This window comes from Ursus americanus, chromosome 12 (assembly GCF_024610735.1).
Source record: "Ursus americanus isolate L20-20 chromosome 12, mUrsAme1.1.p, whole genome shotgun sequence".
NCBI lineage: Eukaryota > Metazoa > Chordata > Mammalia > Carnivora > Ursidae > Ursus > Ursus americanus.
The window spans coordinates 47,431,410-47,444,070 of record NC_142138.1 but is presented as its reverse complement, the minus strand read 5'-3'; the positions used below and the strand labels follow the sequence as shown (position 1 = coordinate 47,444,070).

General features: G+C 37.2%; 1 protein-coding gene across 4 annotated transcripts in view; it reads right to left on the bottom strand.

Annotated features, from left to right (window-relative positions):
• Positions 1-11,154, bottom strand: part of PTBP2 (polypyrimidine tract binding protein 2) — a 75,628-nt gene extending 64,474 nt beyond the window's left edge. For all 4 annotated transcript variants that reach the window (XM_045801719.2, XM_045801720.2, XM_045801721.2 and 1 more), the window contains exons 1-2: positions 10,999-11,154; positions 9,265-9,295 (exon numbers count right to left, since the gene is read on the bottom strand). In XM_045801719.2, coding sequence (XP_045657675.1) covers positions 9,265-9,295; positions 10,999-11,006 — 39 coding nt within the window. In that variant the 5' untranslated portion in view covers positions 11,007-11,154. The remainder of the gene's footprint in view (positions 1-9,264; positions 9,296-10,998) is intronic.
• Between the last annotated feature and the right edge of the window lie 1,507 nt (positions 11,155-12,661).

The window sequence follows — 12,661 nt, the reverse complement described above, 5'->3', positions numbered from 1 at the left end:
ACTCTGGGGCCCCAACAAGTTTTCTTCATAAACAAAATGCAAAGTAAAACAAAAGAAAAAAAACCCACAGGGGTTAAGGGAAAACTTGCAGATTAAAAGAAATAAAACAGGCATATCAATATATTGAATGTGTTCATCTTATTTGATCCTGCCTTCCCCCCCACTAAAAAAAAAAAAAAACAACTGTAAAAGTATTATGACTTTTATGAGACAAGTAAAATTTTAACACAAATTTGGCAGTTGATAACATTAAGGAATTGCTCATTTTTTTGGACGTCCTAACAATATTGTGGTTATATTAAAAAAAAAAAAATAGGAGAGAGAGAGAAAGACAAAGTCCTTATCTTTTAGAGACACACCGAAACATTTACAAATAAAATAATACAGCGGTGCCCGGGTGGCTCAGTCAGTTAAGCATCTGACTCTTGATTTCAGCTCCGGTTATGATCTCAGGGTCGTGAGATCAAGTCCCATGTCGGGCTCCATGCTCAGTGTGGAGTTTGCTTAAGATTCTCTCTCCCTTCCTCTCCCTCTGCCCCTCCCCACCTGCTGGAGTGCTCTCTCTCTCTCTCTCTCTCTCTAAATACAGTATTTGCAACTTGTCTCAATACAGGAGGAGAAAAGTAGAGTGGATATCACAAATTTTAACGATGGTTTACTGATGATTATTGGGATTAAGTGACAGATAAATAATGGTTCATGATAACTACTGTCTTTTTCTATGTTCAAAATTCACAAGTTATAAAAAAAGAATCATTCTTCAAAAACACTTATCATAAGTTTTTGTGATACTTTATTACTTCTAAAGTAAAAATATTACTTAGCCACATTAGCTCCTAATGCACCATGTCTAAAACTACATTAAGAAAGCTATTACACTTTAGCAACACAAATAGACCAAATAAGAGATTAAAATATTAACATTTACAGAGACTCATTATTCTAGCTCATAGCACTCCATGTAATACCGAAGCCAATCTTTTCAGAGCTCATTCTCCAAGTTCCAAGAACAGCATAATAGTGAGCTACTTTTATGTGTGGGAACTGACAGGTATACAGAGTAGTGTCTACCAAATGAAGTACAAATTTCACAACCTGCACATAAGGCCTTCTACAACCTATCTGCCATCTTCTCTTTCTCTCATATCCATATATAAACCCATATACAAACCTATTGGCACAAAAGCTATTCAGTGGTTGTGAATTTGTGCCAGCCCATCATACAACTTTGGCCATGTCATTCTCTCAACAAATACTACTCATCTCCTATCGCAAACTATTTACAATGCATATGTCACAACTCACTATTTTCGTTAAGTCTACTCTGATCCTACCAAACCCAACTAATCTCTCCTATCATGGCCGTATGGCACATGCTTAAACCTTGAGTACTTCTCTCTTCAACTATATGAGGTCCTAAAAGCCAGATCCCCAGCAAAAAGGAAGAATGCTGTGAAATAAAATTGGTGTTTATCTTTGTATTGATTAGTGGCTCATGAGATTATAAGAATACTGAAGCCAGACCCTTTAGGAGTCATTAAATATTTACTGAGTATGTACTATTTATTGATGATGGAGGAGCAATAAAGCAACTTGTTGTTGAATAATACCTCTTTCTCCCCTCAAGGAGCATATATTCTCTCAGTCTTTGAGTTACAAGTTAACAGTCTTGTCATTTAGTAGACACATTCAAAATGTCTTCACTTGAAATTCTAATGTAAATACCTAAGCATGCATATCATATCTGTACAGCATTTTAAGAAATATCAGAATCTAAAAACCCAAACAAAACAGTTTTTAATAACATACCTATTATAAACAATCAGTTATGTTAAATCATTACGAAAAGTAACAGTTGGCATTACTTCATTGCAACTATCTAAACAGCCAATGTTGGTAAATTCAATTGCTATATCAAAACTTATACAGTAAGTTCAGCACTTCACAACCAGTGCTTTCAAAATACTAGTGAAATCCAAATTGGAAAATGCTAACAACTTATTTTAACACCTATGTTCTTTATTAACTGTCTAGTGTTAAAGGCTTCCTTTAGTTAATTTAGTAAGAAGAGAACTACTACAAATTTCACTATTTAAAATAACCATCCAAAAAGTGAACATTTTACCATACTGAGTATCATCTTGAATTACAATGCAATCACCTCAACCATTTCTGTTTTCCTAAGTAAGAGGCCAATTATTTTGCAAAGATTTCACAGTGACAAAAAGTTAATGGTACAGAAACGAAACCTGAAATTAATTACAAATTACAAGGAATGTAAAAAACCATTTTAAAGACATGCAACAAACCTCTTATTAAAAATTCAAATTTCCTTTTATACTCTAAGCTTACTAAAAAGGACTAAAATCAACTGAGTACAGCAAATTTATAAAGATAATGAAAAATGAAATTTCAACATATTCTAAAGCTATAAAATTTGAATATTCTATATGTACTGTATATCAGTTAACGTTAACTGAAAACCTAGTTGTGAAAAATACTTTTTCTGCATAATCACATTAATCTTCAAAACTATTATAATCGCATTTAAAAGATGGTAACAGAAGCTAAAAACGTTTAAAATCAAATAAACTAAAAAAAAAAAAAGAAATACTACTTAATAATAATACACAAATAAATCTATATGCCCAAAACTACATGAAGAAATGCAAAGGAAAAAAATTAAAAGAATAAGCTATAAGAAAATGTACCTATGATGAATATGGTATCAATCAATTCTTACACAGAAATCTAACAAAGATGATCATTAAAATAGGTCAGGTATACAGAGGCAGTTCACAGGACAAGAAATATAAAGTCAAATTCTTAAAATCTCACCCACTTCAAAATATAAATTATAAAGCACTTTTTTTTTGCTTAAAATTAGCTAACATTCTAAATTTTTATAAGACCCAGAATTCAGGGCGCCTGGGTGGCTCAGCCATTAAGCATCTGCCTTCGGCTCAGGTCATGATCCTAGGGTCTTGGGATGGAGCCCCACATCCGGCTCCCTGCTCAGCGGGAGGCCTGCTCCTCCCTCTCACAATCCCCTTGCTTGTGTGCCCTCTCTTGCTGTCTCTGTCAAATAAATAAATAAAATCTTTAAAAAAAATAAAAAATAAAAAAATAAAACCCAAAATTCGGTAAGGGTGTAGAGAAACAGGTACTCCCATACAGTTGTGGAAAAGCACTTAGTGAAGAATCCCCTTTTGGCAATGTGGTTTTCATATACTTTTTAACTGTAAATTTCACTTGACACATTTCTACTTCCATTGTAAATATTCCCACACAGTCTTTAACTGCAAACTGGAATCAATCCATAAGCCCATCAATGTAGGAACTATATTGTGGTGTGTCCATGTAACAAAGAATGAGGCAGATCTTGAACTGCAGACCATATTATGTAATTTTTTTTTTAAAGAAAAAAAATAGGTGGACTTCCAGTTCCAGCCAACGTGGTGTAACATGCACCAGTTTGCCCTGTTGAAACTTCTAAAAAATCACACATCATGTATAGAACAATGGTTTTTCAAGACCAGTGAAGATCAGACAATGATGAACAATGATCCCTGAAATTCAAAAACCAAACGAGCTGAGTCCATGATTGCCCCAGCTCACTCTCTTGAGACCAGTCCATGGCACAGCTCAGGTGCAGAAAATGGCCAAACTTCAAAAACTCCCTCAATTAAGTAAGAGGACATGAGTCCAAAGAGACCAAAGCAAGGAGAGTTTGTATGGCAGAGTACCAAAGACAGGTGCACAGAGACAACTCCGAGAATCTGCAGAGAATCCCCCCGAATATTCAGTGCATACATACAACTATGTTATGAATAATAAAGAAGATGTTTTTCTTGTTAAGTCATGTTTAAAAGATAACTGGCTGTTTCAATAAACAAACTGTATAGAATTTTTAACATCTATAGAAGTAAAATGTTTGATAACAATAGCAGAGGCCAAGAGAAGAGAAATAAAGTATTCTCATACTCACAAAATTTATGTGAAGTGGCATATATACTCCTTGAGGGAAGACTGTGGTAAGTTTGAGATTTATGTTAAAACTCCTAAAAACAGCCACCAATATAACAAAACAGAGTTACAAGCTAATCAACAAGAAATGTAATGGAACTTAAAAAAAAATACTCATCCAAAAGAAAGCAGAAAAAGGGAAGAACACGAAGCACAAATAGAAAAACAGCAAAGTAGTAGTTTTAAAAGTAACCATATTAGTCAAAAGAAGAGGGTGTTAAGTTGGATGTAAAAATCAAATTCCAACTTTATGCTATATACAAAAAACACATTTTAAATCTAAGGACACATATTGGTTGAAAGTGAAAGAATGAAAAAAAGATATATCATGTGAACTCTATTCAAAAGAAAGCCAAGATGGCTATACCAATCTCATAAGAAGTAGATTTTAAAGCAAAGAATATTACCAGGGATAAAAGTGATCACTACATAATAAAAAAGGAGTCAATGCATAAAAAGGACATAGTAATCCTAAACATTTATGCACTAATCATAAACTTCAAAAAAAATTAAACAAAAACTGGTAGAAGTACAAGGAGAAACAGACACATGCACAAGTAAAAGAGATTTCAATATCTTTCTCTCAATGTGCTAGCACAACAGAAAATCAGGAAGGACAGAAATCACTTCAATGTTATCAATAAACTTAATATAACTGACATTTATAGAACACTACCCAACAGCAGAATACACATCCCTATGAGGTACACATAAAACTTAAGATATATATTTGAGTCCTAAAACAAGTCTCAACAAATTTACAAAAGATTCAAGTCTTAAAATATGTTCGCTAGCTACAATGAAATTAGAGTAACAGGAACATCTATGGAAAACTCCAAATATTTGGCAATTAAATAAATAACATACTTCTGAATAACACATGGGTCAAAAAAGTATATTAGAATGTATTTGAACTGAATGAAAAGAAGTGTGCATGTCAAAATTTGAGAGATGCCACAAAAGCTGTGCTTAAAAAGGAAATACACATAGCACTAAGCCTCTATATTAGAAAAGGTATCATGTCAATGATATCAGCTTCAACATAACTAAGTTGAAAAAGAAGAACTTCTGCCAAGCAAAAGAAAACTAAAACAGCAGATATCAATAAAGTAGGAAACAGACAACTCCGTGAAACCAAAAGCTGATTTTTGGGGAATATTAATAAATTAATCTCTAGCTAAACTGACAAGGGGAAAAAAAGACAAATAGCATCAGGAATGAGAGAAGTGACATCACTACAGATTCTACAGACATCAACAGTATAAAAAGGTAATATCATAAACGACTTTATACAAATAAACTCTAACTTGGATCAGAAAGTACAAATTATCAAAGTTCACTTAAGAAGAAATAGATAAACCAAATAGTCCTATATCTAATTAAATAGATTAAATGTGTCATTTAAAACTTTCACAAAGAAAACAAACATCAGGCCCTCACAACTTCACTGGTCATTTGCCCCCAAACATTTAAGAAAGAAATAATATCATTTAGGGATTCACGCTGATAATAAGAACAAAGTAAAGATGTTTGCTCTCATCACTTCTACTCAGCACTGTACCAGATGCCACAGGCAGGGGAAAAAAAAATGGCATCCAGATAGGAAAAAAGATAAACAGTGTGTACAGAAAATCTGATGATATCTACAAAAAAGCTATTAGACCTAGCAAGTGAGTTGGGCAAGAGTGAAGAATACAAGAACAACCCGCAAAAATATTTGTATTTCTTTAAAACATCATTTACAATGGCACCAAAAAACATGAAACAGGGATAAATCTGACAAAAATGTACAAAAACTATACACTGAAAACACTGCTGAAAGAAATTAAAAGATTTAGGTAAATGGAAAGATAAATTGCGTTCTTGAGTGGGAAAACTCAAGATTGTCAGGATGTCAGTTTACTTCAAATTCCTTTCAAGTTAATTCCAATAAAATCCCAGCAAACTTTTTTGTAGAAACTGACTCATATAAAAAAAGACATGTGAAGAGCCAAAACAACTTTAAAAATGAACAAAGAAGACCATGACTGCTTTATTTCAAGACTATTTAATATAAAATGATAGTAATTAAGACAGTATGTTTTTGGCATCTAGAAGGACAAAAATGGGTCAATGGAAAAGCATACAGCACAGAAATAGAATCATACATACATAGATGATTTTTGACAATGGTGCAAAGCCAATTCAATTAACAAAGGACAGCCTTTTCAACAAATGGTGCTGGAAAAAGTTTAAGTCCATACCCCAAAACAAAAAATGTTGACTTATATTTTGCACCATATGAAAAAAAATTAAATAAACTTAAATGTAATACCAAAAACTATTAAACTTCTACTAGAAATCAAAGGAGAAAATCTTTGTGACCTTGGGTTAGGCAAAGATAGCTTAGATATGACACCAAAAGCTTGAGACGTACAAAACCGGTAAACTTCAGTTCATTATAATTAAAAACTGCTGTTCTTCAAAATACACTATTGAGAAAGTGAAAACACAAACAGGAGAAATATTAACCATATATCTGATAAAGGACTTATAACCAGAATGAAGACCTGTTAAAACTCAAGAGTAACCCAATTTAAAAAGTTGGCAAGAGATACAGACACGTCACCCAAGATGATATACAGCTGGCAAAAAGCACATGAAAAGACAATTAACATCACAGACATTAGAGAAATGCAAATTAAAAACACAGGGAGATTACCCTTCACACCTATCAGAATGTCTATAATCAAAGAAAATCACAGGCATTGGAGAGAATGTGGAAGGACTGAAAAATCTCACACCCTACTGGTGGCAATGTAAAATAGCACAACCACTTTGGAAAATGTTCTGCAGTTTCTTAAAACTTTAAAAAGTTAAAATCATATGCCTACCATATGATCCAGCCATTCCAAAGGTATTTCCCCAAGAGAAATGAAAGTTCACACAAAGACTTTTACAAGTATATTCACAGCAGCTTTACTTACAATAGTCAAAACTGGAAACAACCCAAATGTCCATCAAGAGTTGAACGGATAAACAAATTGCCGTATACCCATAAAATGTAATATTACTAAGCAAGAAAAAGGAATAGACTATTGATAGACGACATAGGTAAATCTCAAAATAATTAGAGTGAAATAAGACCAAAACAAAAAAAAACTAAAAAAAGAGGGTACATTTTGATTCATTTAAAATTCTAAAAAAATGCAAACTAACCTATAGTGACAGAAATCAATCAATGGTTGCTTGAGGAAAGGCAAAAGGGAGTGATTACAAAAGGGCAAAAATGATACTTTTGGGGGTGATGGATGCTCATTATCTTTGCTGTAGTAATGGTTTCATAGGTGTATCCACATGTCAAAAAATTGTACACTTCAGATATGTGCAGTTTATTTTATGTCGAATTTTCTCTCAATAAAGCTATTTTTTAAAAAAGGCAGGATGTGGGCCAGTACACGTGATAAGAACCCATTTGTATAAATAAGCGAGGATACTAATGTTTGATAATATACAAACTAGTTAACACTTCAGGAAAAAAAATGCACCAGAAAAAATTTAACATAATTACCTACACTTGAGAAACAGCACTAGGACTCAGGGAGAAATACTTACCACTATGAATTTAATCATGCATATTAAAATAATATATACATATGAAAACTTAATTACTCATACACAGGCATGACTCCCAAACAAAAATTCTTTTTTTTTTTAAAGATTTTATTTTATTTATTTGACAGAGAGAGAGCGAGCCAGTGAGAGAGGGAACACAAGCAGGGGGAGTGGGAGAGGAAGAAGCAAGCTCCCAGGGGAGGAGCCTGATGTGGGGCTCCATCCCAGAATACCAGAATCACGCCCTGAGCCGAAGGCAGATGCTTAATGAATGAGCCACCCAGGCGCCCCCCAAGCAAAAATTCTTAACCCCTACCTCAGAAAAGTTCATAAAACAAAACTTCAGTTGTTCAAATTTTTATATTAAACAAAGGATTAAAAAAAAGGTTGGCAATTATTTTTACATCATTTTCCAATTTTTTCTCCTCGAATTAATACAGAAAACTGGTAAAACCAATAAACCATACCTGGACATCCAATTCTTCGTCTCCTCATTTCTCTCACCTCTTGTCTGAGTTCCTTCTTTCCTCATCCACTAACAGTGGACAACTCAGACTTGTATCATTCATTCTTTTACAAAATTCCAGAGAATACCTATTTGGATGGTAACTATACATTCTAGATCTCGCACTCTTGACTTATTCCCAATTTCAAATCCTGCAACTACCTCAACTTAGAAAGTACCAGTGCCAAATAAGAATACCTTCCCCAGAAAAAGCTATTTCTCCCCCAATCTATGTAATATGAATTCAAAAAAAAAGCCTAACTACTAAAATATGGATAAATATCTAGTGCATTATAGGGCAGAGAACAGAAAATAAGATAAAACAAAATATCTCCTGAAGTATTGTAAAGAATATCCCATTGTTATGGATGAAATTTTAAGAATTCCAAAAAATATTATAAATAGTCACCAACACTACACTAGGGACACAGCCTCTCAAGACTACTCACACTTTAAAGGCAGAAATGTTATTGCATCAACAAGTCTTTGTGCATGAGGCCTGGAAGATGTGCCAGGTTTGAAAAATTTAAAAAAAACAGGCCTAAGCATTAGAACTAAGGTCTAAAGGAGTAGTTTTCCTGGCCAAAAAGTGAGGAAAGCTTCCAAATGATCTGTACCGTAAGGCCTATTTTCCTTTAATGGAAAGACAAACTAGCTCTTAACTTCTGACTCTAATTGGAAGCTAATTGTCTAAACAAGTTTCTTTTAAGTATCAAGATAACTGATTTCTAATGTGGCTCATTACTGAAATACATATTTTAGTATTCGTAATCAAAAGTAAAAAAAAATCTTAATAAATTATATGATTTAGGTCAAATCACTTATCTATCCATTTAAAACCATAATTTCCCCTCAGAAAATTGGGATATCATTTATATATCCACCAAAAGCCATGTCTGAAAGCATTTTTCAACCCTGAACAGCGTTCGTAACCTACTTTAAAATGTTCTCACAGTCTGCATTTCTAGAAAAACTTAGTTTTTGTCTATTTAGATTATAAACTATGTAACCCAACTTTTAAAATTCAACGAAACACTTCACACTTTTGTTAACTCTAACTTTCAAAAGCTAGCTGAAAATTTCCTTTAATGTAGATTCAGCAATTCAGTTTTCATTAGTTTCAAACAATTTTTTCCTACCTTCACGCCAACTGCAACCTCAGTGACAATTCTGTAAAGAAAAAAAAATAGTTTCAACCTTATTATTTTTCTAATGATCACTGTTGGACTCTAAAACTTTTTAGGGTAGTTCATCATTCATAAATCCTCCACTCACCATGCAAATGGTAAACAAATACATAGATTGTCAGTGACACTTCTTTGTACTATCTTCAACTCCGTTTTCTAGAAATTGCTTTCAAACTTGAGATGAAATTCACTAAACTTCCGGTATTTTTTAAACAACCCTTTAAATATCAAAAAGAACTAAACCCCGAACACAATAATGCCATTTAGGCAAAGCTTGTACACTTAGATTAATAATTTAAAACTTAAACCAACTCTTTAGTTATCTTGATAGAATCAGGACACATTAATTCCACTGCCAAGTTTTGTCATCAATTTCCATGTTTATCTGGTGAAATAGTGAACTTCTCTAGATCTATGTTTCAAGTGGAAAACAATCGCTAGATAACCTCTAGGATAATTTAAGTTTTGTTACTGTTAATTTTGATATGGTCTTCCCTTACTATCTTTTAAAAACACTAAACTCCAAACACTTAAAATAAACCCTTATTTGGCTCTTCATATGTTGTCACTGATTCTAATAAACGTGTTTTAAATAATAGTGTTTTTATACCCCCAGAAGGGCTGAATAGAGCTGTATTTTCGCCCTCAAGGGTGCCTCTTTTCCAACAATTAGTTAAATAATTACGAGTCTTTTCAGATGTAGAGCATTAAGTACCAGGGAGACCCCGGTCCGTGTCATTTCCCAAAGCCCTTGCCTCACCTCACTCAGCATTCTATCTCCACTCGGGCTCCCAAAGATGCAGCACGGTTCTGGCTTTTTGTAGTTGTTTTTGTTTTTCCAGAAACTGGTCAAACTGGCTTAAAAAAATGGCCCTGTGTTGACTATCTGCTCTTGTTTCTGCCATGGCTGTTGGCCCTTGCCCATGTGACTGATGTCGACCACAAACACTTGGTTTTTTAGATGATTTAATTTCTGGGCCCTTTTGCCAAGCCTTGAATGTTCTTAGGCCCCCACAAAAAGGCATTTTTTTCTGTCTCCCGCCCCCACTACCAGACTCAAGTGAAAACAAAGGAGTATGACATCTGCCTTCCCCCTTCCTCCCGCCGCCGCACGCCCTCCCCGCCCCCCCTTCCCCAGCGGCTCCCACTTAGCTTTCCCCCGAGCTCCCGCCACCGGCATCTCCCCCAGCCAGGGCGGGCCGGGCGAGGCCGGGGAGGTTGGGGACGGCTGGGGTGCACACAGATGCCTCTCCTCTCTCCCCCAAGAGTCCCCACACAGGCCTCTCTCTTTGGCACTACACACGCTTCCACAGGCGCGGCTACTCAGGGTTCGGGTACCCGGTTACGGATCGAAATGGCTCCTAGAGGGGGCAGGGACGGGCCAGACATTCTGGGGTTCCCACCCCATCCCCCGCCGCCAAGCCCGTGTCCGCTCCCCCTCCGGGGTCGTCGCCCCCGCCATCGCCCCAGTGCCTCTCCTGTCTACAAGCCCGCTTTCTTCTCATTTTCTCGACCAGAGCCCGCCGGGGGAAGCGAAAGGAGGGGTGTGTGCGATGGGGCGGGGGTTGGGTAACGGCAGCCCAGCCCTGGGAGGGGCCGCCGGAGGATTTCTGGCCGACCCTGGACCCGGCCGAAGGACGGTCCAACTCCCCTCTCACACACCTCCTCGCCAGCCCCATTACATACCCGTCCATTGCCGAACCGGACAAAGCTTCGCTCACAAGAACCGAGCCACGCAGCCACCGAGACACACAAGCGGCGAGAAAATGGCGGCCAGGGCCCGACGGAAATTGCCGAAGGTGCCGGAGCGCACGGGGCAGCGCGCGGCAGCGGCGGCGGCGGAAAGAGCCGAGCGCGCCGGCGCCCGGCTGCGGGAGGCGAGCGGCGGGGCGCGGGGACGAGGGGGAGTGGGCGCCGCCGCCGTCGCTTCCTCCGCGCCGCCGCGCGCCTGGGGCCCTCCGCCCTCCGCCCTCCGCCCTTTGGGCCCGGGCCTGCAGCTGTGGAGCGCGGCGGCCTGGCTTCCTTTTGCACGATGGTCTGAGAAGTCCGTGATGTCTTTCTTGGGAGGCGTGGGTGGTACACCTCTCAAGCCTCCACACCCACTGCCCTGCACCTCAGGAGAGTGGTCCCGGGACCGCAGGACTGTCCCCAGGCAGCCTCCAGTTTAAGCTCCAAACCAGTTCCCAACTTGGCTACCCTCGACCTACTGGGGCCAAGGAAAAACTATTTTATCGCTTTCCTCTTACGCCATCTTTTATTTGCAGACCCTCTCCCTTCCCTAAAACAAAAACAGATACAAAAAACAAAACACCTTTACTCCATTAAATGAGACAACTGCTTATTGGGTATCAGGCTGAAACCTAGGCTTTTGCTTCCAGGCAGGCACTTGTAGTTCCACGCCAACTGGAGGAAAATGCGATTCTCAACCTCAGCTGCTGATTAGTGGGCACCTGTAGGAAATAGTCACAATGCCCTGGATGAAAAAGACCGGTTGAGCCATGTCATAAAAGTAGATACGAAAAATGTTAATGTTATGATAAGTTAGGAGCTACCATTTGGGGGCTTGAAAGGGAAAGTGGGGATGGGAGTGGTACCTCAGTCTTCACCACTGGTTAGAGACGAAAGGAACATTAAAATGGGCTACACAAATTGACTCCCTTTTCCATTTATCTCACGGTCTCCATTTTAATTCAAATACCATATGGCACCTTTTCTTTAACATGTTTTTCAGAGGTTCAAGAAAGTTTGAACAAGCATCCATTTGGGGGAAATTTGCTCAGTGGGTGACTGCTTTGCCAGCAATTTACCCTCTTCTCCACCCATCACCCCAAACCACAACACAAACACAAATGTACTTAAAATCCTGAGAAACGAAATATATTCCCTATATTTCTCCAGTTACTCTCAGTCTGGTTTTCCTATTCATCCTTCATGCAACCCTCTTACCCCATTACTAATTGGAATTTCACTGTACTAAATGGTACTTTATGTATAATTCGTAAAATTATATTATTTTTAAGGCGGACAGAACTTAAAGAGCATCTTGTCCAAATATTTCGGTATAGAACTCTTCAAAGCACACAAATGTTAAAAATTCTTGACTTAACTCAGGGATTGGCAATCCTTAAAAATATCTATTTCCAACAATGCCTTCCCTTTGTCTTCACCATTGACTTAAAATACATAAAGAACCCATTATATGTCATTAATAATAATTTTTCACCTATTTGTGGTTTTGTACATGTATTTTCCCCCAACAATTAATATGTAAGCTCCCAAAGGGCAGGAACTCTAGCATAATTTTCTGTATTCTCCACATTGACTCAATCAATATTGATCTATTGGCAAA